This window comes from Symphalangus syndactylus, chromosome 17 (genome assembly GCF_028878055.3).
Source record: "Symphalangus syndactylus isolate Jambi chromosome 17, NHGRI_mSymSyn1-v2.1_pri, whole genome shotgun sequence".
Lineage (NCBI taxonomy): Eukaryota > Metazoa > Chordata > Mammalia > Primates > Hylobatidae > Symphalangus > Symphalangus syndactylus.
Genome location: NC_072439.2, coordinates 13908456 through 13934327, shown reverse-complemented (window position 1 = coordinate 13934327; position 25872 = coordinate 13908456). Strand labels below are relative to the sequence as shown.

Here is a 25872-nt window from a genome sequence, read left to right as displayed (position 1 = left end):
CGCGCCCAGCCTCATTCCTATTTATTAAGTGCCTACTTTTTTTTTTTTTTTTTTTTTTTTTTTTTTTTTGAGACGGAGTCTTGCTCTGTCACCCAGGCTGGAGTGCAGTGGCGCGATCTCGGCTCACTGCAAGCTCTGCCTCCCGGGTTCACGCCATTCTCCTGCCTCAGCCTCTCCGAGTAGCTGGGACTACAGGCGCCCGCCACCACGCCCGGCTAATTTTTTTGTATTTTTGGTAGAGACGGGGTTTCACCGTGGTCTCGATCTCCTGACCTCGTGATCCGCCCGCCTCGGCCTCCCAAAGTGCTGGGATTACAAGCGTGAGCCACCGCGCCCGGCTATTAAGTGCCTACTTTGTGCCAGCTATTGTTCTGACCTTTCACTCAGTATGTATTGAGCACCTACTGTGTGCCAGCATGCACCATTCTGACCAGTCATTCATTTCTAAGTATTATTAAGTGCCTGCTGTGTGCCAGTATGCACCATTCTGGCCAATTACTAAATACTTATTAAGCACCTGCTGTATGCCAGGCACCGTTCCATCCACTCATTCACTCAACAAGTTTATTTCTGTTTTTTGTTGTTGTTGTCGTTGTTAAGATGGAGTCTTGCTCTGTCACCCAGGCTGGAGTGCAGCGGTATGATCTTGGCTCACTGCAACCTCTGCCTCCCAGGTTCAAGCAATTCTCCTGCCTCAGCCTCCCAAGTAGCTGGGATTACAGGCCCCTGCCACCATGCCCAGCTAATTTTTTTTTTGTATTTTTAGTAGAGACAGGGTTTCACCATGTTAGCCAGGCTGGTTTCGAACTCCTGACCTCAAGTGATCTGCCCACCTCAACCTCCCAAAGTGCTGGAATTACAGGCGTGAGCCACTGTGCCCGGCCAGAAAGTTTTTACTGGGTGCCTCTTATGGGGCAGACCCTGGTTTTGGCCATTCATTCATACACTCACTTGAATATTCATTCACCCAATCAATATTGATGACGCCCATACTGTGACCCAGGCACCATCAGCCATGCCTGCCCTCGCAGGCTCACAGTCAAATGGGTGGACACACATCAAATAGATGCATGCCCAATAGCAGTAAGTGCTGCAAATGGAAATAAAGAGGCCGGGCGCGGTGGCTCACACCTGTAATCCCAGCACTTTAGGAGGCCACGGCGGGTGGATCACCTGAGGTCGAGAGTTAGAGAACAGCCTGGCCAATGTGCTGAAACCCGGTCTCTACTAAAAATACAAAATTAGCCGGGTGTGGTGGTGGGCGCCTGTAATCCCAGCTGCTTGGGAGGCTGAGGCAGGAGAATCTCTTGAACCTGGGAGGCAGAGGTTGCAATAAGCCGAGATCGTACCATTGCACTCCAGCCTGGGCAACAAGAGCGAGACTCCGTCTCAAAAACAAAACAAAACAAAAAATAAATAAATAAAAAATAAAGTGAACTAGCGAGTTGGCCGGGGGGGCGGTGGGGGGGTGGTGTTACAATTTTAAAGAAAGTGGGCATGGGAAGTGTCTTTGGCAAGGGGCCTATTGCATAAAGTAGGTGAGGTAAAGAGCTGTGGGGCCATCTGGGGCTAGAGCATTCCAGGCAGAGGACACAGGTGGTGCAAAGGCCCTGAGGCAGGACTGCGCCTGGTGAGTTGGAGGAACAGCGAGGAGGCCCAGGTGGCTGCAGCAGGGTGGGAAGGGAGAGAGATGGAGGAGGGAAGGTGGGAGAAAAGTAGGGGGATCTTCATGCCTGCATTGACCCCACCCAGGCTTGGCCCACGCCCAAATCTCCGAGGCCTCCTAACCTCCTGCTGCCTCCGTTCCTTGTGCTGTTCCAGGCCCCGGATCTTCTGCAGGAGGCGGCCCCTCTCCTGCCGCAGCCTCACGATCTCCTCATAGGCATCTTGATCATCCTGTTCCCCTCCCCACCACGGCCTTTAGATGGGGCCTAAGGTTGCCCCATCCCAGGTCTCAGCCAGAGCCCCTCCCTGCGCCTGGGGGCTCCCCACGCCTCCTCCTGTGCCCAGAGCATCTCTCACCGGCATGGGGATGCTGGCGGGAGGTGGAGGCGCCTTCCGCTTCTTGGGGGCCCCCTGCTTTCCATGGCTGGACATAGAGTTCTGGGAAGGGAGGAGAGAGAGAGTGAAGGGGGCCGATCGGGGAGCCATGCCAGCCTCCCGCACAGTAAACCAACCCAGCCAGCCCCAGCCATGGCCTGACTTCCCGTGAACACGGAACCAGCTCCTGCCTCCTCCCCCTTGCTTATCCCAGCAAAACGCAGACAAGACCAACTCCCTGTAAGTTCCAGATCTTACTCTTTACTCTCTGCTCCTCTCTGTCCCTCAGTTCTTTCCCCAGCTAGGCCACATTGCCCACACGTTTTCACTCCTCTGTGGAACAGAGATGCTTTAAAACTGGGAGAGGGGCCAGCGTGGTGGCTCACACCTGTAATCCCAGCACTTTGGGAGGCCAAGGTGGGTGATCACTTGAGGTTAGGAGTTCGAGAGCAGCCTGGACAACATAGAGTGAAACCCCTACTCTACTAAAAAAATACAAAAAATTAGCTGGGCGTGGTGGCGCACGCCTGTAGTCCCAGCTATTAGGGAAACCGATGCAGAAGAATCACTTGAACCTGGGAGGCAGAGGTTGCAGTGAGCCGAGATCACGCCATTGCACTCCAGCCTGAGTGACAGAGCGAGACTTCATCTCTCAAAAAATAAACAAAACAACAAACAAACAAACAAAACTGGGAGAGGGGCCGGGCTCAGTGGCTCATGCCTGTAATCCCAGCACTTTGGGAGGCCGAGGCGGGTGGGTCACTTGAGGCCAGGAGTTTGAGACCAGCCTGGCCAACATGGTGAAACCCCGTCTCTACTAAAAATACAAAAATTAGCCAGTTGTGGTGGGTGCCTGTAATCCCAGCTACTAGGGAGGCTGAGGCAGGAGAATCGCTTGAACTCAGGGGGTGAAGGTTGCAGTGAGCCAAGATTGAGCCACCATACTCCAGCCTGGGCGACAGAGCAAGACTCCGTCTGGGGGATAAAAAAAGACAAAAAAACTGAAAGAGGGGAAGAGGCCAGATCTGCTTCCTTCCCCGAAGACACCAACCCTCAACAACCACAGTCCCCACTGCCCTCCCACCCCAGCCCCATAATTTGGCCCCTTCCCTCTAGTATTCTCACCCAGTTCTGGGAGTTAGGCTGAGCACACTGCCGCCACTTGGTGGCAGCATACCCTGAAGGTAACATTCTTTCCAAACAGGTTTTCCCAGGTCTAACTTCCTTCTCTTCTCACAGAGCTTGGGGCAGGGGAGAGGTTAGTGTGGCTGCAGGGAGGAGGGGCTCCTTCACTGCTTAGGGGTCCATACCTGAGATGACGCCTCGCCTGAGTCATCCTCTGTGAGGGCCGGGGAGAGAGGGAAGCAGGGTCAGGCATTCTGTTCCCAGGCCCAGGAAGGGCATTGGTGGGCCCCAGGGACTTGCAGGGGGCTCCCGACTTCCGCAAGAATCAGGGCGTTTAAGGTAGAAATCTGGCGTTTAGGTAGAGTGCTGAGAGAGGGACTTGGGACTGTTAAAAAGAGGACAGCCTGGGTGGGGTGGCTCATGCCTGTAATCCTAGCATTCTGGGAGGCCGAGGAGGGTGGATCACCTGAGTTCAGGAGTTCGAGACCAGCCTGGCCAATGTGGCGAAACCCCAACTCCACTAAAAATACAAAAATTAGCCAGGCATGACGGACTTAGGCGGCAGGCACCTCGAGTCCCAGCTACTTGGGAAGGTGAGGCAGGAGAATTGCTTGAACTACGTCTGGCTAATTTTTGTATTTTTAGTGGAGACAGGGTGTTGCCATGTTGGTCAAGCTGGTCTTGAACCCCTGACCTCAAGTGATTCGCTCACCTCGGCCTCCCAAAGTGCTGGGATTACAGGCATGAGCCACCTTGCCCAGCAGGGGGTGCCCTTCTTAGGACACACAAAGTTCTTACTGTACAGATGACCCAGGAAAGCAGAAGCAGACCCCCTCCCAGACTACTCTAAATGCCCTGGGGCTCCTTGAAACTGTTCTGAGTAGAATTAGGTAAGCTCTGGGACGTCCTAGAAGGCAGCCAATCGGGGGTACCTTGAAACTATTCACGATAAAGAAAAGAGGAGTGACAAGAAGCTGCCAAGAAGCAAATGTATTGGGGAGGTAGGGCTTGCATACCGCTGGGTGGGGAGGGGCGCTGGGCCGCCTCTTGCAGAAGGTGCAGGATGAGTTTGTCCCCCGCCAGGGTGCCATAGTGAGCCGCATCCTGCCCCAGCGCATCGGTGATGCCCGGCTGGGCTCCGCCCTGCAGCAGGACCTCCACTGTTTCGGGGCTGGCCCCCTCACAGGCCAGCATCAGGGCCGTCCTACCAGGGGAGGGGGCTACTGAGGAGATGAGAATATCCCACAAGCCCCCATGCCCACCTCAGCACCCAGGCAGGGCTGGGAAGAGGAGGCCGGCTAGATCATCTTACTTAGAGAGGTTAAGAGTCTTGCCCAAGGTCACACAGCATAGGGCGGACTGGCTGGGAGGGGAGATGCTCACCTGCCTTGCAGGTCCTGATCATTCACAGCAGCCCCTTGCTGCAGTAGGAGACGGCACAGGTCTGTGTGACACATCTGAGCTGCTATAATGAGGGGTGTTGCGCCTGACTGGTAGGGAGGAGGAGGGATGCGATGGCATGAGAAACTGATCCCCGGAAGGTGCAGAAGCCTATGTAACTGCCCTTGAGTTTCACCTCAAACTTTCTCAGACTTTCAAAGGGTGCCTGAGATACTGCCACTTGGTGGCAGCATACCTCAAGCATAACATCTTCCCCGAAGAGACCCCAGAAGCTTACCCGATCTTGGGGGTTTAGATGTGCCTTAAAGGAGCAGAGCACCTCTGAGCAGGAGAGACAGCCACCAGCCGCTGCAAAAGAGAAAAGGTTGTCCGGTGCAGTAGCTCAACCCTGTAATCCCAGCACCTTGGGAGGCCGAGGCAGGAGGATCGCTTGAGTCCAGGAGTTCGAGACAAACCTGGGCCAACACAGCGAGACCCTGTCTCTAAAAAAAAAAAAAAAAAAATGCAAACATTATCTGGGTGTGGTGGCGTGTGTCTGTGGCCCCAGCTACTCGGGAGGCTGAAGCGGGAGGACTGCTTGAGCTCAGGAGTTCAAGGCTGCAGTGAACCATGATGGCACCACTGTACACCAGCCTGGGTGACAGAGTGAGATCTTGTCTCAAAAACCAAGAAAAGAAAGGAAGAAAAACAAAAGGGGGAAGAGTAGGGGTAGGGTGAGACTTCGACATTTTCTGGGGACTTTCTGCCTGGGTGTGACCCTGCCCCTTTATTTCATGAGAAATTCCCACGTGCCCTGAGGAATTTGTAACAAAGGCAAGTTTTGCATTTTACAGATGCAGCAACTGAGGCCCAAACAGGCCTGTGGTCACCCACTGGGGTGAGAGGTAGAGTCAGATCTAGGATCTAGGGGTCTGCCGACTGCCAGTCCCAAGCACTGTGGTTCCCTCTACTTTTTGTAGAGACGGGGTCTCACTGTGTTGCCCAGGTCTCAAACTCTTGGGCTCAAGTGATCCTCCTGCCTCGGCCTCCTGAGGGGCTGGGATTACAGGAACGAGACCAACACTACAGGCATGTGCAACCATGCCTGGCTAATTTTTATTTTATTTTATTTTTTTAGAGACAGGGTCTTGCTATGTTGCCCAGGCTTTTTTTTTTTTTTTTTTTTGAGACGGAGTCTCGCTCTGTCGCCCAGGCTGGAGTGCAGTGGCGCAGTCTCGGCTCACTGCAAGCTCCGCCTCCCAGGTTCACGCCATTCTCCTGCCTCAGCCTCTCCGAGTAGCTGGGACTACAGGCGCCTGCCACCACGCCCGGCTAATTTTTTTTTTTGTATTTTTAGTAGAGACGGGGTTTCACTGTGGTCTCGATCTCCTGACCTCCTGATCCGCCCGCCTCGGCCTCCCAAAGTGCTGGGATTACAAGCGTGAGCCACCGCGCCCGGCCAATGTTGCCCAGGCTTTTCTTGAACTCCTGGGCTCAAGCAATCTGCCTGCCTTGGCCTCCTGAGTGGCCGGGACTGTAGGCGTGCACCACCACTCCCGGCTAATTTTTTTTTAAATTTTTTTATGGAAATGGAATGTCACTATATTGCCCAGGCTGGTCTCAAACTCCTGGGCTCAAGCAATCCTCCTGCCTCTGGCTCCCAAAGTGTTGGGATTATAGGCTGGAGCCACCACGCCCAGCCCCGTTTATGTGTTTATGTATTTATTTAATTTAATTAATTAATTTATTTATTTATTTATTTTTGAGACGGAGTCTCGCTCTGTCACCCAGGCTGGAGTGCAGTGGCCCGATCTCGGCTCACTGCAACCTCCACCTCCCGGGTTCACGCCATTCTCCTGCCTCAGCCTCCCAAGTAGCTGGGACTACAGGCCCCCGCCACCACACCCGTCTAATTTTTTATATTTTTAGTAGAGACGGGGTTTCACGGTGTTAGCCAGGATGGTCTCAATCACCCGAGCTCATGATCCGCCCACCTCGGCCTCCCAAAGTGCTGAGATTACAGGCGTGAGCCACCGCGCCCGGCTTGTTTTTATTTTTTGAGACGGAGTCTCCCTCTGCACCCATGCTGGAGTGCAGGGGTGTGATCTTGGCTCACTGCAACCCCCGCCTCCCGGGTTCCAGCGATTCTCCTGCCTCAACCTCCCGAGTAGCTGGGATTATAGGCATGAGCCATCACGCCTGGCTAATTTTTATATTTTTAGTAGAGATGGGGTTTCGCCATGTTGCCCAGGCTGGTCTTGATCTCCTGACCTCGTGATCTGCCCACCTCAGGCTCCCAAAGTGCTGGGATTACAGGCATGAGCCACCGCGCCCGGCCTATTTTTTTTATTATTAGTAGAGACAGGGTTTCACCATGTTGACCAGGCTATTCTCGAACTCCTGACCTCCGCTAATCTCGCTAATCCTGACCTCTGCTAATTCTCGAACTCTACTGAGCCTCCCAAAGTGCTCAGTAACTATTGAATGACAAAAACCAACGGGCTCCTATATTGTGACCAGAGGCATTGCCGCCACTAGGTGGCAGCATACTCCAACTGCAGGGAATTCTCACCCAGTAACTAAAACCCCCAAAGCCCAATTTTATTCTGAGTTTCCGAAACAACAGATGTTTCTTGAGTCGTCAGCGAAAGCCATGCCTGAATTGCACGGGGACAGCGAACAGATCGGGGGCTGGGTTCTGGTTCAAGTCGGTGGGTCCCTTTCCCTCCCTCTGGGAAGGAGTTTGGATTTGGTGATTATGAAGGTGCCAGCTGCCTGGAGCTATGGTTTCCCTGCTATCTCCTAGGAGCTCCTCAAAGGAAATTAAACCCTAGGGACCTCTCCTCATCCTCACAAAGACCAGGAGTGCAATCGGCTGCTCCTTGAGGTCAGACGACCTGGATTCCCTACGACTGATCTGCTGCGGACAAGTGACAGCCTCATTAAGTCTCATCTGTGCAATGGGCTAAAAGCCTGTGGTTCAAAGGGTAACCGAGATTTATGATGGGCTCCAGGGCCTGGCACACAGTAGGTAATAAAAAAGGAGAAGAAGGGCCGGCGCGGTGGCTCAAGCCTGTAATCCCAGCACTTTAGGAGGCCGAGGCGGGCGGATCACGAGGTCAGGTGACCGATACCATCCTGGCTAACACGGTGAAACCCCATCTCTACTAAAAAATACAAAAAAATTAGCCGGGCGTGGTGGCGGGCACCTGTAGTCCCAGCTACTCGAGAGGCTGAGGCAGGAGAATGGCGTGAACCCGGGAGGCGGAGCTTGCAGTGAGCCGAGATCGCACCACTGCACTCCAGCCTGGGCGACAGAGCGGGACTCCATCTCAAAAAAAAAAAAAAAAAAAAAAGGAGGAGAAGGGCTGGCATGGTGGCTCACGCCTGTAATCCCAGCACTTTGGGAGGCCAAAGCGGATGGATCACCTGAGGTCAGGAGTTCGAGACCATCCTGGCCAACATGGTGAAACCCCGTCTTTACTAAAAATACAAAAAAATTAGCCAGGTGTGGTGGCAGGTGCCTGTAGTCCCAGATACTCGGGAGGCTGAGGCAGGAAAATTGCTTGAACCTGGGAGGTGGAGGTTACAGTGAGCTGAGATCTCCCCACCGTACTCCAGCCTGGGCAACACAGTGAGACTCCATCTCAAAAAAAAAAAAAGAGAGAGAGAAAGGAGGAGACAGGAAGCTTCACAGCAGGTCAGGTCCCTAGGGCCCTGGGTAGAATAACCCGCAAGTCTAGCACCCTCTGGGCTACGGGGTCAGGGCAGGGCTGGGCTGCACCCACCTGCATGGTGTAGGGCAGTCCACCCGCTGCTGTCCACGACGTCCACCACGCAGGAAGCCTGGGGATGGGGTGAGTCCTTTGAGGCGGAGCCATCCTTCTTGCTGCCTGATTTCTCTAGGGCTGCCTTCCCCACCCTGGGCTCTGCTATACTTCAGCCTCACCCTTCCCTGGCCCGCAAGTGACTCCATTTTCATGAAAATTGGTGAGAAAAGAAAACAGCTGGGAGCTGAGAAGCAGCTGGGAATTTGGGGAGTAGCTGGGAACTCTTCGAGTGTCTGGGGCTAAGAAAGGACCTAGGGCTTGGGGAGAAACAGAGCTCAGGAAATACCTGGCATGCATATATATATATATATATATATATATACATTAGATGGTGTTTCACTCTTATTGCCCAGGCTGGAGTGCAATGGTGTGATCTCGGCTCACTGCAACCTCTGCCTCCCGGGTTCAAGGGATTCTCCTGCCTCAGCCTCCCTAGTAGCTGGGATTACAGGCACAAGCCACCACTCCCAGCTAATTTTTTGTATTTTTAGTAGAGACAGGGTTTCACTATGTTGGCCAGGCTGGTCTCGAACTCCTGACCTCAGGCGATTCACCAGCCTCAGCCTCCCAAAGTGCTGGGATTACAGGCGTGAGCCACTGCGCCCGGCTTGGGAGTATATCTTAAATAGGAGAAGGATGTGGATGGTCTGAGAGTATCTGGTTATCTAGGGAGTAGCTAAGGTTCTGGAGTAAAAGGGGCCAAGGAATATCTAGGATTCATAGAGCATCTGGGGGTTCAAGGAATTGCTGGAACTCAGGAGTAGTAGGGGCCAAGGGAGTAGCTGAGATAAGAAAGTAAATGACCTGCAGTAGTTGCTTCAAGCACTGTGGGTGCCCGTATTTGGCAGCCAGGTGGAGGGCATTGTAACCTGGGGAAGGAAAGAAGATTTACTGGAGCTCCAGCTATTCAAGTAGCTGCCAGCTGCTCCCCAAGCCATGTCAACTACTTGTGATGAGTTTCTGTGTCTAGCAAAGTCCGTAAACCCTAGTATTTCTCTCTTTTTTCCCTACAGAAAGGATCTTGCTCTGTCGCCCAGCCTAGGGTGCAGTGTGATCATAGCTCACTGCAGGCTTGAACACCTAGGCTCAAGCGATCCTCCTGTCTCAGCCTCCCGAGCTGCTGGAACCACAAGCAAGTGCCACCATGTCTGGCTAATTTATTTGTATTTTCTGTAGAGACAGGGGTCTTGCTGTGTTGCCCAAGCTGGTCTTGAACTCCTTGGCTCATGCGATCCTCCCACCTCAGCCTCCCAAAGTGCTGGAATTAACAGGCATGAGCCATTGTGCCTGGCCATCAAGTACCTCTCAAAACCATGCTATTCCCTGTACCCAGAGACTCTCTAAGCCATGGCTAGTCTGTATTCCAGACAATCCCATCTCAGCGACTGTCCACACCCACCTATTCCTCAAGCCCTATTGCCTCAGCTACTCCCCATGTCCCCAGATACTCTACAGGGTCAACTACACCAAAGTTTCAGCTCTGCCCTTCACAACCCACAGTTGCTGTATATGTTCTTGCCAATCCATATACCCTTCCTCTTCCAAATGCCAACTCTGTCCCTGTCTGATGCTCCATGAATCCCCAGCTATTCCATATACCCTGCCCACCATGCCTGTGGCCCTAAAGCTTCAGATTTGACTGTGTCCCCATGCCTAGTTGCCTCCTGAGCCCCAACTACTCCTTTTGGCCACACATTTTTATCTCAGTTATTCCCCCCAGGTCCCCTAAGTCATACATACGTACAAGTTCTCCTTGTAACCCAGCTACTCCAAGAGCTCAAGCTACTCCCACAGCTCCAGCTACTCCTAGATCCCAGCTATCCCACATACCTCAGATATTCCCCAAACTCTACTTGTTATTCTCCTGCCCCAGAAACTTCGCAAGCTCAGCTACTCCCATGAATCCAGTTCCTCCTCCAAACTCCAAGTAGTTCCCTTCAGTCACTTCCTTGATCTCGGATACTCCTACATCCCAGATGCACCTCAAAGCTTAGTTCGTCCAATGGTCCCAGTTATCTCCCAAGCCCCAGTTCTTCCTCTGCCTCAGTCACTTTCTAGAAACTTCCCCAGGCTGGGCATGGTGGCTCACGCCTATAATCTCAGCACTTTGGGAGGCTGAGGTGGAAGGATCACTTAGAGGCCAGGAGTTCAAGACCGGCCTGGGCAACACAGGGAGACCCCATCTCTACCAAGAATAGAAAAATTAACTGGGCGTGGTGGTGTGTGCCTGTAGTCCTAGCTACTTGGGAGGCTGAGTTTGGAGGATCCCTTGAGCCCAGGAAGTGGAGATTGCAGTGAGCTGAGATCATGCCCACTGCACTCAAGCCTGGGTGACAGAGGGAGACCCTGTCCCTCCCCCCAAAAAAGAAAAACAAAACAAAACAACAAACCCCCAGAAACTTTGCAGCTATCCCCCAAGCCCCAGCTACTTCCCCATGCGAGCTACTTCCCCATCCAACTGAACCAATACCTGAATCCTAGTCACTCCCCATCCACAAGCCGTCCACTCACTTTGCTCAGTGCCACCCACAGTCTCTATCTTTGGCCACCCCATCCTAACATGCCCCTGTGTGTCTCCCTGGGGGCAGGGGAGGGGCACCAGAGGGAGCCTCCTCTTTTTTCAGCAGGGAACACTGAGACCTGGGAGCAGGGTCTGGCTGGACCCTCAGGCTGCGCACCTGGGCTGAGTTCCTCCCCCCTCCCCGGGGCCCAGCTGGCAGTACCTGCTCCGTCCGTGCTCATGACATTGGTGCCATGAGCTATCATCACCTCCAGACAGCTGGCCGCACCCCGCATGGCTGCCAGGTGGAACCTGGAAGTGAGAGACAAGGGTTCAGCCGCAAGGTTGCCACCCCTCAGCCATCTCACTCCCGGGTTGCGGGCACTCACGCGGACTTGCCCTCGGGGTCTAGCTTCGTGGGCACCAGCCCCTTGCGGGCGATGAGGGCGGCCAGCCGAGGTGCATCGTTGTTTTCCACGGCTTGTAGCAGCCTCTCGTCACTCTTGCCCCAGTCTTGACTCTGCAGGGCACACCCAGAGGTGCGTGGGGCAGGGTTAGCTGCTGTCCCCTCCTCACGCCCCCTGACAGGGGCTCTGGGCTCTCACCACCTGCCCCTGGGCACTTGCCTGGCGCCTGCCTCTGGCTGCCGGCTTCGGGATGGGGCAGGGGCCGCAGGGCGGGCAGGAGCCAAGGTCAGTGGGGCTGAGCCGCAGCTGCAGGGGGAGGTGGTCCTGGGCGAGGGGGTCCTCAGACAGTGTCCCCCAAGCCTGCGACCCCCAGCATCTGCCCCATAACCCCAGTTGTCCAACGAAAGCCCACCACCAGGATCATCCCCTGAACAGCCCCCTGGCATCTATTTCCAAAATGTTGTTCCCTGGGCTGAGCATGGAGGCTCACGCCTATAATCCCAGCATTTGGGGAGGCCAAGGTGGGAGGATCGCTTGAGCCCAGGAGTTTGAGACCAACCTGGGCAACATAGTAGGACCCCGTATCTACAAAAAATAAAAACAATCAGCAGGGCATGGTGGCTCATGCCTGTAGCTGCTTGGGAGGCTGAGGTGGGAGGATCATTTGAGCCCAGGAATTTTGAGACCAGCCTGGGCAACACAGCAAGACCCACTCTGTACAACAAAAAAAGTTGTCCCCCAATTCATTCCTTAGGGAAAGCCACCCCTGCAACATCGCCCCCAGCAAATGGATCCATGAGTCTTTTCCAAACTACTCTCCAAAGTCCCATCTGAACCCCTAAAAAGCCCCTTTAAATGTCTCTCAGGACCATCCTCTGCCCTGTTTATCCACAACTGCCCTGAAATGCCACCACTGTCCCCTAAACATCCCGAGGCTTCTCCCCTCAACACTATAGCCTCAAATGCATTACAAAATGTCTCCCCCAAATTCCTGAAGTGTTGTGTAAAACCATCCTTCCCAATGATACCGTCATGTCCCAAAAATATCCTCCAAAAACATCCCTCAAATGTTCTCCCAGACTGTTCTCCAAATCATTACCTCTTCGCAAAATCGGCTCTCCCAAAATAGCTTCCAAGTTGTCCCCTCAATGACCCCATCTGTCTCCAAAATGTTTTCCCAAAACTGCACCCCCCAATGCCCTCTAAATGTTCCTAAATGTCCCCATTTGTTTCAAAGGGTCTTCCAAAACGTGTCCAGATGTCTCCCCAAATGTCTCTTCCATTCCCCCAAAAGCTGCCCCAACCTCTGTTCCCCCCCTCGCGCAGCCCATCTTTCCCGGGTCTGGAATGGGGGGGGCGTCCAGGTCAGCCAGGGACGGGGAAGGGAGGGGAGAGGAGGTACCCGCGCCCCGCCCGCTCCTGCACCCCCTCCCCGGGCCCTACCGCGAAGGAGGCGGCTGCGCACAGACACAGCTGCTTCATGGCGTCCGGGGCGAGGGGCGCGGGGGGCGCACGGGGTTCCAGAGGAGGCGGCGGCCAGAGGGGCTGGAGGGACCGCGGGGAGCGGCGGGAGGGCGGGGCTGGGCGCTGTCAGAGCTCCCCGCCCCGCCCGCCCAGTCCCGCCCTCCCTGGTGCCGCCCCCTCCCCCTTGCCCTCCTCGCCAGCCCCCTCCCCCACGGGATGGAATGGGAAGACACAGGTAGGGGGCTGGGGGCTGAGGGAGGGGGCGCTGCCCCGGCCCCTCCTGACCTTGTCGCCTGGAGGATGAGGAGGACGCGGCGCCGGGAGCCCGGCTCCCTCACCAGCGCAGGCCGCCGGCTGCATCTCCAGGGGACCCGCGGGCGTCCATCTCCGCCTCCTCCCAGTCGGCCAAGGGCGCGCAGGTGCCTCCAGGCCCGCGACGTCCGCAGCCTCGCACCGCCACGCGGCCGGCAGGGCTCTCGCCACTCACACTTTCATTCATTCACTCATTCATTCGTTCGCCCATTCGTTCATTCATTCACCGGCCCGCCCATTCATTCATTCATTCACTCACCCATTCGTTCATTCACTTATTCATTTGTTCATTCACTCGTTCATTCGTTCACCCACTCGTTCATTCCTTCACTCATTTGTTTATTCGCTCACCCTTTCATGCATTAATTCACTCACCCATTCATGGATTCACTTGTTCATTCATTCATTCTCCTGTTCATTCGTTCACTCACTCGTTCATTCCTTCACCCATTTGTTTATTCGCTCACCCTTTCATTCATTCACTCGTTCATTCGTTCACCCATTCGTTCATTCATTCACAGGCTCACCCATTCGTTCATTCACGTATTCATTCGTTCATTCACTTATTCATTCGTTCATTCACTTATTCATTCGTTCATTCACTCGTTCATTCTTTCACCGATTTGTTTGCTCACCCTTTCATTCATTCATTGGCCTCACCCATTTGTTCATTCGTTCATTCTTATACGACCCATTCATTGATTCATTCCCACGCCATTCCTTCCTGCATTCACTCATTCCTGCATTCATTCACTCACTCATTTGTTCATCCATTTGTTGGCTCACCCATTCATCCATTCATTAGTTCACTCACCCATTCATTTGCTCACCACCCATTCATTCATTTGTTCATTCCCGCACCATTCATTCATTCATTCCCACACTCATTGGCTCATTCATTGGCACGCCCATTCATTCATTCATTCACTCATTGGCTCACCCATTCATTCATTCATCAGCCATTCGTTCATTCATTCATTCATTCGCCAATGGGGAGCTGCAATCCTACACACCTGAATTTGAATCCAGCACCCTGCCCCTGCCCCAGCCTTTCCTACCTATATGACTGGGCCAACAGACTTACCTATTTTGGACTTCACCTTCCTCCTCTGTAAAATGGGTTTCATAATAAATAGTTCCTACTGTGGAGGGTTACTGGGAGGATGCCAAGGTACTACCTGCTCCGCACTCAGTCGACCAGTGCCTAGCATACAGTAAGCGCACAATAAAACTGTGACTCGTTCCTCACAGAAAGAGCTAGCTGGTCCCGGAGCAGCTCTGACATTCTCTAGCCATTTCCATCAATTTCCACCACTCCTGGGACCCACGGCTCCTCCGGTAGAGGAGGGGCCTTGGGTTCCTTTCTGTCACTGCAGCGTCCCCAGTGCCTGGCCCACGGCAGGTGCTCCACAAACATGCATCAGATGAACACTTGGGGGAGATGCTCCTTCATGCAGTAAGTATTTATTATGCGCCTACTGGATGCCACGCAGCATTCGCAGGCCTGGAGACTCTGGGAGCACAGCCAAGACCCTTGCAGGTAGTTGGCATTTTAGAAGGAGACCTGGAGGCTAGGCGCAGTGGCTCACGCCTGTAATCCCAGCACTTTGGGAGGCCGAGGCGGGCAGATCACCTGAGGTCAGGAGTTTGAGAACAGCTTGGCCAACATAGTGAAACTTCGTCTCTACTAAAAATGCAAAAATTAGCCAGGTGTGGTAGCGGGTGCTTATACTCTCAGCTACTCAGGAAGTGAGGCAGGAGAATCGATTGAACCCGGGAGGCAGAGGTTGTAGTAAGCTGAGATCGCGTCACCGCATTCCAGCCTGGGTGACACAGCGAGACTCCATTGCAAAACAAACAACAACAACAACAAAAACAAACTAAAAAACAACAACAACAAAAAAACCGAGGTCTTCCAGAGCCAGAATTTAAGAGCAACGACCCAGCAGACAGGCGACAGGGGCTTGAATTCAGTTTGGTTATATCATCCTTGCTGTGTGACCTTGAGCTAATCGCTTTCCCTCTCTGAAATTCTCCCTCTCAATTTCTCAACTGTTAAATGAGATAGATCATAGGACAGGCACCAAGGAAGCACTGTGGGCATTTGAGGCTGGATCTTTCTCTAGAGCGGGGCCATCCTGGGCACGGCAGGGTGCTGAGCAGCATCCCTGGCCTCCACCCACTCCATGCCTGGAGCACCTCCAAGTTGTGACAACCACAGATGTCCCAACATTGGCAAGTGTCCCTCCATTGACACATTGACCACTGGCTTAGGGCTGGGTGAGCATTGAGCATTTACATGTCAGTATGGTCTGTGATTATTCTTAGACATTTTTTTTTTTTTTTGAGACGGAGTCTTGCTCTGTCACCCAGGCTGGAGTGCAGTGGTGCGATCTCAGCTCACTGCAAGCTCTGCCTCCCAGGTTCAAGCAATTCTCCTGCCTCAGCCTCCTGAGTAGCTGGGATTACAGGCACGTGCCACCACACCTAGCGAATTTTTGTATTTTAGTAGAGATGGGATTTTGTCATGTTGGCCAGGCTGGTCTTGAACTCTGACCTCGTGATCCACCTGCCTTGGCCTCTCAAAGTGTTGGGATTGGGCCGGGCGCGGTGGCTCACGCTTGTAATCCCAGCACTTTGGGAGGCCGAGGCGGGCGGATCACGAGGTCAGGAGATCGAGACCATGGTGAAACCCCGTCTCTACTAAAAATACAAAAAAAAAACTAGCCGGGCGTGGTGGCGGGCGCCTGTAGTCCCAGCTACTCGGAGAGGCTGAGGCAGGAGAATGGCGTGAACCCGGGAGGCGGAGCTTGCAGTGAGCCGAGATCGCGCCACTGTACTCCAGCCTGGGTGACAGAGCGAGACTCCGTCTCAAAAAAAAAAAAAAAAAAAACAAAGTGTTGGGATTACAGGTGTGAGCCACCGCACCCGGCCCTCTTAGACACCTTTGGACAAGAGGAGGGAGGAATGGGAACCAAGGCAGGAAAATGGACAGTGACAGGCATTTGGGAAGGAGGGTGTCCTTAGAACTCTTCTCTCCTTTCACCCTTGGGGGTGGGGAGGTCCTCTGAGCTTCTCCAGAGAAGAGACCGAAATGGATCTCCCAGCTCAGGGCTTCAGTTTCCAACTGTCTCCTACACTTGTCCTCCTGGATGCCATACAAGATCAGAGCAAATGGCCAGGCAGGGTGGCTCACGCCTGTCATCCCAGCACTTTGGGAGGCCGAGGCAGGCAGATCACCTGAGATGGGGAGTTCGAGACCAGCCTGACCAACATGGGAAAACCCCGTCTCTACTAAAAATACAAAAAATTAGCTGGGCGTGGTGGTGGGCGCCTGTAGCCCCAGCTACTCCGGAGACTGAGGTAGGAGAATGATGTGCACCTGGGAGGCGGAGCTTGCAGTGAGCCAAAGTCGTGCCATTGCACTCCAACCTGGGTGACAGAGTGAGACTCCCTCAAAAAAAAAAAAAAAAAAAAGGCTGGGTGAGGTGGCTCACACCGAGATTGCACCACTGCACTCCAGTCTGGGAGACAGAGCGAGACTCCGTCTGAAAAAAATCAATCAATCAGAGCAAATGCCCCTCGGAGCCCACTGAGGTGTACCATGGATACCGTCAGCCCTCCAGGCTTCCTCCAAGCCCTGGTGTCACCCTGACACCTCTCTCTTGCCCACACTCAGTCCACTGGCCAAGCCCACTGGCTGCACACTGTGTCCTGTTCTGCCCCTTCTCACCCCTTCCACGGCCACCACCGTAGTCTAGCCCCATCACTGCACGTTCTGCCTCTGGGATGCATCCTTCCTGGTCTCCAGCCTCTGACCTTGTCGCCTTGTCCCTTCTCCCCCAGCAGCCAGAGGCAGCTTCCTAAACCCTGCATCAGATCTCATCTCTCCTGCACAAAAGCCTCCAGAGACCTCACTCAGCTTAAAATGCAAACTGCTCACAGCAGCCCAGATCCTGCCCACTGCTTGTTTCCGTAGAGAATGGTATTTACACGTGTGTGAGTTGTTGGGGGGGAGGGAAAAGCAAAATAAGAATCATCCTTCCTGACACGTGAAAAATGATATGAAATTCACATTTCTGGCTGGGCGCGGTGGCTCACGCCTACAATCCCAGCACTTTGGGAGGCCAAGGTGGGCTGATCGCCTGAAGTCAGGAGTTTAAGACCAGCCTGGCCAACATGGTGCAACCCTGTCTCTACTAACAATACAAAAATTAGCCGGGCATGGTGGTGCACACCTGTAATCCCAGCTACTCAGGAGGATGAGGCAGGAGAATCGCTTGAACATGGGAGGCTGAGGTTGCAGTAACCTGAGAGCACTCCAGCCTGGGTGACAGAGCCAGACTCCATCTCAAAACAAAACAAAACAAAACAAAACAGAACAATTCACATTTCCGTGTCCATAAATAAAGTTTTATTGGGGCCAAGCCCTGCCCATTCATTTATAGATGATTGGATGCCACATGCAGGGTATGAAAAAAAAAGTGTAGATAGTCAAAGGCTATTCTCAGGCTGCAATGGCAGAGCTGAGGCTGGTCTGCACGACAAACCAAAAATATTTACTCTCTGGCCTTTTAAGAAAACATTTGCCAACGCTTCTCTGGGCAGCCCCTCTCTGCCGGTCCCTGACCCCTGACTTCATGGAGTTTTACCTTCTTTTCTTTTCCTTTTCCCTTTTCTCTTTTCTTTTCTTTTCTTTTCTTTCCTTTTCTTTCTCTTTCTCTCTCTCTCTCTCTCTCTCTCCCTCCCTCCCTCCCTCTCTTTCTTTAGATGGAGTCTCGCTCTGTCACCCAGGCTGGAGTGCAGTGGCGTGATCTCTGCTTACTGAAAACTCCACCTCCCGGCTGCAAGCGATTCTCATGCCTCAGTCTCCCAAGTATCTGGGATTACAGGCACCCGCCACCACGCCTGGCTAATTTTTGTATTTTTAGTAGAGACGGGGTTTCACCATGTTGACCAGGCTGGTCTTGAACTCCTGACCTCAGATGATCTGCTCGCCTCAGCCTCCCAAAGTGCTGCGATTACAGTCATGAGCCACGGCACCTGCCATCATCTCCGTTTACATTTCCCTTGGTGCAACCCATGCTCCCATAGCAGTCTCCTTCTTGTCCTTCAAACAGCTGGGTCCCACCTCCGAGCCTTGGCCTCTGCAGCTCCTTCTGCATGGAGCACCTGCCCCACCGCTCACATGGCTGCTTTCTTTACTGCTGTCCACTCTTGGAGACGCCTCTTCCAAGAGCCCTTCTCTGACACCCCTTTCTTAAGCTATATTTTTCCTTCATTGCTTTTTTCCTTCTTTTTCTTTTTTTTTTTTTTTTTTTTTTTTTTTGATGGAGTCTCACTCTATCGCCCAGGCTGGAGAGCAGTGGAGGGATCTCGGCTCACTGCAACACCTGCCTCCCAGATTCAAGCGATTCTCCTGCCTTAGACTCCTGAGTAGCTGGGATTACAGGTGCCCGCCACCACGCCTGGCTAATTTTTGTATTTTTAGTAGATACAGGGTTTTGCTATGTTGGCCAGGCTGGTCTCAAATTCCTGACTTCAAGTGATCCACCCACCTCGGTCTCCCAAAGTGCTGGGATTACAGGCGTGAGTCACCGCGCCGGGCCTCTTATCACTGCCTAAGATACTACATACCTTTTAAAAAATATTCTGTTTACTCTTATTTTTTATTTTTATTTATTTATTTATTTTGGGACAGGGTCTTGCTCTGTCACCCAGGCTGGAGTGCAGTGGTGCAATCACCGTTCACTGTAGCCTCGACCTCCTGGGCTCAAGTGGTCCTCCTACCGCAGCCTCCTGAGTAACTGGAGACCACAGGCACACACCACCATACCCAACTAATTTCTGAATTTTTTTGAAGAGACGGGGTCTTGCTATGTTGCCCAGGCTGGTCTCGAACTCCTGGGCTCAAGCGATCCTCCCATCTTGATCTCCTAAAGTGCTGGGATTACAGGCGGGAGCCACCGCGCCCAGCTTGTTTCCTCTTGATCTCTCCCTAAGAATGTCGCCTCCTTACGGGCAGTGGTTTTTTTGTCTGTCGTAGTCACTGCTGTATTCCATGCAGAACCAGCTATAGGTTTTGCAGGGCTCAGGGAAAAATGAAAATATGAGGCCTGGCCAGGCGTGGTGGCTAATGCCTGTAATCCCAGCACTTTGGGAGGCTAAGGCAGGAGGATCGCTTGAGGCCAGGAGTTCAAGACCAGCCTGGGCAACGTGGTAAGACCACGTTGAAAAAAAAAAAATGCATACTTAAGTAAAAAATAAAAATATCAAAAGAAAAAAGAAAGAGAAAGAGGACTTTCCAGGAAGCATTGATGTATGGAGTCTGTGAATCTCTAGAAACCCCAATCTTCCCACTTGGGAGATTTTGCTGAAACCTAAAATAAAGGCAGGAGTTCAGTGAGGCCCCAGGTGAACAGCTCCAGGTAACTACCATTTTATGGACGGAAACACTGAGGCCCACGGACAGCCCGAGGGGGATCAGAGTAAGCAAGGCCAACTGTTGGGACCCCGAAGAAAGAAACGGTGTTGGCCGGGCACAGTGGCTCTCGCCTGTAATCCCAGCACTTTGGGAGGCCGAGGCGGATGGATCACTGGAGGTCAGTAGTTTGAGACCAGCCTGGCCAACATGGCGAAACCCCATCTCTATTAAAAATACAAAAAAAAAAAAAATTAAGGCCGGGCGCGGTGGCTCACGCTTATAATCCCAGCACTTTGGGAGGCCGAGGCGGGCGGATCACGAGGTCAGGAGATCGAGACCACGGCGAAACCCCGTCTCTACTAAAAACACAAAAAATTAGCCGGGCGTGGTGGCGGGCGCCTGTAGTCCCAGCTACTCGGAGAGGCTGAGGCAGGAGAATGGCGTGAACCCGGGAGGCGGAGCTTGCAGTGAGCCGAGATCGCGCCACTGCACTCCAGCCTGGGTGACAGAGCGAGACTCCGTCTGAAAAAAAAAAAAAAAAAAAAAAGAAACAAAAAGCCGGTGTTAGAGACCAGGAAAGGCACGGAGAGAGCCCTAAGGAGAGGAGGCGAGGGGTAGCAGTGGCTAGAAGACACGGAACACAAGGTCCCAGGGACAGGAGGAGGCCGGGCCCCTGCAGTCACGGGTGTTTGCTTTCTTCCCTTGGGGCTGCTGAACAAAAGCTGAACTTGACTCCGGCCGCCTGATGCGAAACTGGAGCAGGGCAGGTGGAGGGATGGATGGGGAGGTGCTCCAGGAGGGGAGGATGGAGGCCCTGCAGCTTCCCACCAACAGCCAGGCCTCCCATCTGCTGCAACAGCTCCAGCCCAGGCCGTGGGCCGACCTCAGGCCCCTCTAGCTCCAGACACCCTCAGAGGCCCTCACGCCCGTCTCAGGTTTTAACACCTATCCTGTCCTGTCCAATTTTGACTTTGTCCCAACCCCTCCCACTGCAAACATATCAAAACACACCCACGTCCCGAATGAGGCATCTCTTTTTTAGCCGCCCACACTTCTTGAAAGATTGATTTAAATATTAAATATAACTATGCTTTGGAAATTAAGCAATCATACGGCTTGGTTTACCAGTGGCTACTACTTCTGAGGAATGCTTGGGGAAAAAAAGCATTTGGGAGTTGACCCCTGAACAATACGGGTTTGAATGCCCAGGTCCACTTATAGATGGATTTTTTGTTTGTTTTTTGAGACGGAGTCTCGCTCTGTCGCCCAGGCTGGGCAATCGTGCAATGGCGTGATTTCGGCTCACTGCAACTTCTGCCTCCTGGGTTCAAGAGATTCTCCTTCCTCAGCCTCCTGAGTAGCTGGGATTACAGGTGCCCACCACCACACCCGGCTGACTAGCTACTGTTTGCATTTTTAGTAGAGAGGGGGTTTCACCATGTTGGCCAGGCTGGTCTCGAACTCCTGACCTCAGGTGATCTGCCCGCCTCTGCCTCGCAAAGTGCTGGGATTACAGACGTGAACCACCATGCCGAGCCAGATTTTTTTTTTTTTTTTTTTTTTGAGACGGAGTCTCGCTCTGTTGCCCAGGCTGGAGTGCAGTGGTGCCAGCTCGGCTCACTGCAAGCTCCACCTCCCAGGTTCATGCCTCAGCCTCCCGAGTAGCTGGGATTACGGGTGCCCACCACCACGCCCGGCTGATTTTTTGTATTTTTAGTAGAGACGGGGTTTCACCGTGTTAACCAGGATGGCCTGGATCTCCTGACCTTGTGATCCACCCACCTCGGCCTCCCAAAGTGCTGGGATTACAGGCATGAGCCACTGCGCCCGGCCTATACATGGATTTTTGACTGTGCAGGGGGGTGGGCTGTAATTGTTCAAGGGTCAACTATAATCGAGGAATTGATTCCACGTGGGAAGAAAAATTTTAGTATCACTCCACAGTGAATGAAGCTCACCCATTGCCACATTTTGTAGGCAGTTAATGGGCCGTTTTTCACCTTTTTCTCTCCCACTGTCTGTCTCCACCCGTTCTCTTTTCAATCAATGCACTCCCCTCCCACCTCCAGGCCAATCATGTTCATAGTAACACAGCCCTGGGGGAAGACTTGTGTCTCACTTCCTAGCTGTGTGACCTTGAGCAGGTGTCTTAACCTCTCTGGGCTTCCCTCCCTCATCTATAAAATGAAGCTAATAAAAGCTCCTGCCTCATAACATGGTGGTGAGGATTAAATGAGCTGACACCTGCAAAGCACATCTTATGTTCTTTATAGTGCTCAAAAATCAACAAAAATGAAAATAAATAAGCCGGCCACAGTATTGCACATCTGTAGTCCCAGCTACTGGAAGGCTGAGGCAGGAGGATCTCTTGAGCCCAGGAGTTTGAGACCAGCCTGGACAACATGGTGAAACCCCGTCTCTACTAAAAATACAAAAGATTTGCTGGGCGTAGTAGTGCGCACCTGTAGTCCCACCTACTCGGGAGGCTGTGGCATAAGAAAAGAATCGCTTGAACCCAGGAGGCGGAGGTTGCAGTGAGCCAAGATCACAACACCGCACTCCAGCCTGAGCAACAGAGTGAGACTCCTTCAAAAAAAAAGGAGGAAAGAAAAACTTAAAAAATAAAATAAAGTGAATTCAATGTTATTAAATTAAAGTGTTTTAAATAAAAGTAAAATGAATAGTGAAATGAATGGGAACGTGATAATTAATAATTAGTTTTAAAATAAAATAAAATGGGCTGGGTGCAGTGGCTCACACCTGTAATTCCAGCACTTTGGGAGGCCGAGGCCGGTGAATCACCTGAGGTCGGGAGCCTGAGACCAGCCTGAACAACATAGTGAAACCCCGTCTCTACTAAAAATACAAAAAATTTAGCCAGCCATAGTAGCAGGCGCCTGTAGTCCCAGCTATTTGGGAGGCTGAGGCAGGAGAATTGTTTGAACCCAGGAGGCAGAAGTTGCAGTGAGCAGAGATCGTGCCACTGCACTCCAGCCTCAGCAACAGAGTGAGACTCTATCTCAAAAATAAATGAAATCAAATCAAATCAAATGAGCCAAACAACTGAAGGAAGCCACAGAGGGGTCATGACATCCCCAGAGTCACCCAGGACACCAGGGACAGAGGAAGGATTTGAACTCAGAGCCACCTGATTCTATCCCAGGCTTGGCTGGGCGCAGTGGCTCACGCCTGTAATCCCATCACTTTGGGTGGGAGGTAGGAGGATCGCTTGAGGCCAGGAGTTTAAGACCAGCCTGGGCAATACAGCTAGACCCCATCTCTACAAAAAATAAAAATTAGCTCAGCGTGGTGGTGCACACCTGTAGTCTCTGCACTTTGGGAGGCTGAGGCAGGAGGATCGTTTGAGCCCAGGAGTTGGAGGCTGCAGTCGATTGAGATAGCACCACTGCACTCCAGCCTGGGTGACAGAAAGAGACTCTGTCTCAAAAAAAAAAAAAAAAAAAATTGGACCAAGTGTGGTGGCTCACGCCTGTAATCCCAGCACTTTGGGAGGCCAAGGCGGGTGGATCACCTGATGTCAGGAGTTCAAGACCGGCCTGGCCAACATGGTGAACTCCTGCCTCTACTAAAAAAATACAAAATTAGCCAGGCGTGGTGGTGCACGCCTGTAATCCCAGCTACTCGGGAGGCTGAGGCAAGAGAATTACTTGAACCCAGGAGGTGGAGGTTGCAGTGAGCCGAGATCGAGCCACTGCCTCCAGCCTGGGCGACAAGAGGGAAGCTCTGTCTCAAAAATAAAGTAAGATAAAAAGTGGAACCCAGGCTTGTTCCACCGGCCTCTCTTTTCGGCTTTTCAAAAATGGCTTTCAAAGATCCTGAGCTCCCACGCACTCGCACTCTCTGCTCCCGCCAAGAGAACCTGCCTGTTATGCCTGTGAATCAAGCAGACCTGGCCCAGCCTCCGAATCTTTACCCACGCAGGTCCGTGCCCCGCTCCTCACGTGCCTGCCTTCACACCTCTAAATCCTCCCTATTCTTCCAGGCTCTGCTCCAGCGCCAACTCCTCCAGGCAGACTCCCTGATTTCTCCAGGCCACACCGGATGGGGAGGTTGCATCCCGTGATAGGAAAACTAAAGGCCCCAAGTCAAGCTTGCCCACCCAGGCCAGGCACAAAGAGGTGCTCAGGAAGGCTGATTGCCTAAAATTTTTCTTCCCACGTGGAATCAATTCCTCGATTATAGTTGACCCTTGAACAATTACAGCCCACCCCCCTGCACAGTCACTTTCATCCTCCCCATCTGTGCCCTGAATTGACCACCACAGGGACTCGGGGGGCTGAGAGGAAGAAGCATGTCTTTCTAGGAGTTCATAGCTGAAGACATGGATACAAGAGACGACAGCTGGATCTACCTCAGGGCCTTTGCACTGGCTGTTCCAGCCACTTGGAATGCAATTCCTGCAAACTCTCTCCCCACTCCCCTTTCCTTTCTTTTTCTTTTTTTTCTTTTTTGAGATGGAGCCTCACTCTGTTGCCCAGGCTGCAGTGCAATGGCACAATCTCAGCTCACTGCAACCTCCACCTCCCAGGTTCAAGCAATTCTCCTGCCTCAGCCTCCCAAGTAGCTGAGATTACAGGTGCCCGCCACCGTGCCCAGCTAATTTTTGTATTTTTAGTAGAGACAAAGTTTCACCATGTTGGCCAGGCTCATCTCGAACTCCTGACCTCAAGTGATCTGCCTGCCTCGGCCTCCTAAAGTGCTGGGATTACAGGCATGAGTCACCATGCCTAGCCCTCCCCTTCCCTTTCTAATCTTTGCTCTAATATCACCTTCCCTGGGAAGCCTTCCCTGGCCACCCTCTCTAAAACTGCAGCCACCTCCCCTGCCCTGGATGCTTCAATTCCCTTTTCCTGCTTTGTCTGTCTTCGCGACACAAAATACACATTGTCACTTATTTATCTTGTTTCGTGTTCATCTCCCGTACTCAGTGGTCGGCTCCACGAGGGCAAGGATTTTTGCCTGCCCTATTCTCTGGCTGATTCCCCTGTGCCTGGCACAGCGCCTGCTATGTAAATATGAGCTGAGTACACACACTCCAAAGCAAAAGATCAGGGTCCTCAGGAAAATGGGTCCTTGGAAAAGCAAGGGGTCACTGTGGCTGGGGAGAGCAGAGATTGGACGGGGAGGTGGTACTGGGGCCAAATTGTGAGGAATGAGGAGGGTCTGATAGGTGGCAATGCGGCGAGAAGGTATTCCATGGGGAGCGGACTAGGGCCTGGGCAAAGGCCTGGGCTGGAAAGCTTGTACGGGGAGCAGTGGTGAGGTCAGGACGCTAGACGGCAGCAGAGAGGAAAGGAGAAGAGGTGGGTACTGGAATGAAAGGGTGGATCTTCAGCCAAGCCCCAGGAGACAGAAGGCTGAAGTTGCAGGGGTGTATCGGGCACCTAGGGCCTCACACTCACCTCTGTCTTCTTAAATCGCGCCCTGAGAGTCTTCATGGTTGGTGTCCTGCGTTTCTCCTCTCCCCAGGCCACCTGAGGAAGGGCAAGGGTGGGGGTAAGGTGAGGGACGCCAGTCCTGGTGGGCGGCAGGGTCCATTACCTCTCCCTCTTCAAAAGGACCACTTCCTCCTTCCTGACTAGTCCTGGCCCCTAGAGCAAGACACAGACCTGCTCTATCTCCTACCTGCTGTGTGTCCTTTGGCAGGTTACTTGCCCTCTCTGTTTTACTTCCCTCATCTATACAATGACAGAAATGATCCTTTCTTGACCAACTCATGGTCAGTTTTCAGTATGGTCCCTACAGAAAGCCTGGCCAAACATGAGGGGCTCAATAAATGCATCTCACTTGTGTCTCCTGTCGTCCAAACAGATCAAGCCTTTTCTGGTCTGCTAACTTTTATCTGTGCAGTTATTTCTGCCTAGAATGGTTTCTTTTTTCTTCTCTGAACTCCTACTCATCCTTCAAAGCCCAACTCCAAAATCCCTTGCTCTGATCAGCTTTGCCTCTCGTTCCCAAGCAGAGATCTAGCTCCCCAAATTGGGTTCCCGCCTATCCTGGCTGGGTCTCTTCCTCTGCCTCACCCCTGGCTCCGTGGGCTGGGAGGGTCTGGGCTGATTCTGTCCTTTTCAACAGTCAGGGGCTTTCTGGGAACTGAAGCCAGGCTGAGGGCTCTCAGCACAGAGGCATGTTTGCTACATAGTCAGAGGGAACCTCCATGTGACAGCAATTCACCCATAGTGGGTGGAGGTCTGAGGTGATGGCTGCATGCATGTGTGTGACATGAGTGTGGGGCCTGTGCACGCATGCACTTCTGTCCACCTGGGCCTGTTCTACATTCCGCATGTGCAGGCATGGAGGTCAGGCAGGCCTATCTCGAGGGGGTGTGTTTGTTTTTTGAGGGGTGTGACTGTGAGGCCCTGTGTGTGA

General features: G+C 52.8%; 1 protein-coding gene across 11 annotated transcripts in view; it reads right to left on the bottom strand.

The window, feature by feature from the left end:
* The window catches only part of ANKRD24 (ankyrin repeat domain 24), a 41661-nt gene that overhangs the window by 12977 nt on the left and 2812 nt on the right, over positions 1-25872 (bottom strand). For 2 of the 11 annotated variants that reach the window (XM_055250404.2, XM_055250406.2), the window contains 12 exons: positions 24906-24977; positions 11265-11395; positions 11099-11187; positions 9180-9244; positions 8334-8391; positions 4844-4914; positions 4549-4655; positions 4182-4369; positions 3632-3685; positions 3351-3379; positions 2023-2103; positions 1789-1896 (listed from right to left, as the gene is read on the bottom strand). In XM_055250404.2, the coding sequence (XP_055106379.1) occupies positions 1789-1896; positions 2023-2103; positions 3351-3379; positions 3632-3685; positions 4182-4369; positions 4549-4655; positions 4844-4914; positions 8334-8391; positions 9180-9244; positions 11099-11187; positions 11265-11395; positions 24906-24977 (1053 nt within the window). Of the gene's footprint in view, positions 1-1788; positions 1897-2022; positions 2104-3350; positions 3390-3631; positions 3686-4181; positions 4370-4548; positions 4656-4843; positions 4915-5021; positions 5049-8333; positions 8392-9179; positions 9245-11098; positions 11188-11264; positions 11396-11501; positions 11589-12725; positions 12876-13031; positions 15619-24905; positions 24978-25872 lie in introns of those variants that run through there. The other 9 variants (XM_063620690.1, XM_055250400.2, XM_055250401.2 and 6 more) reach the window with 9 other exon arrangements.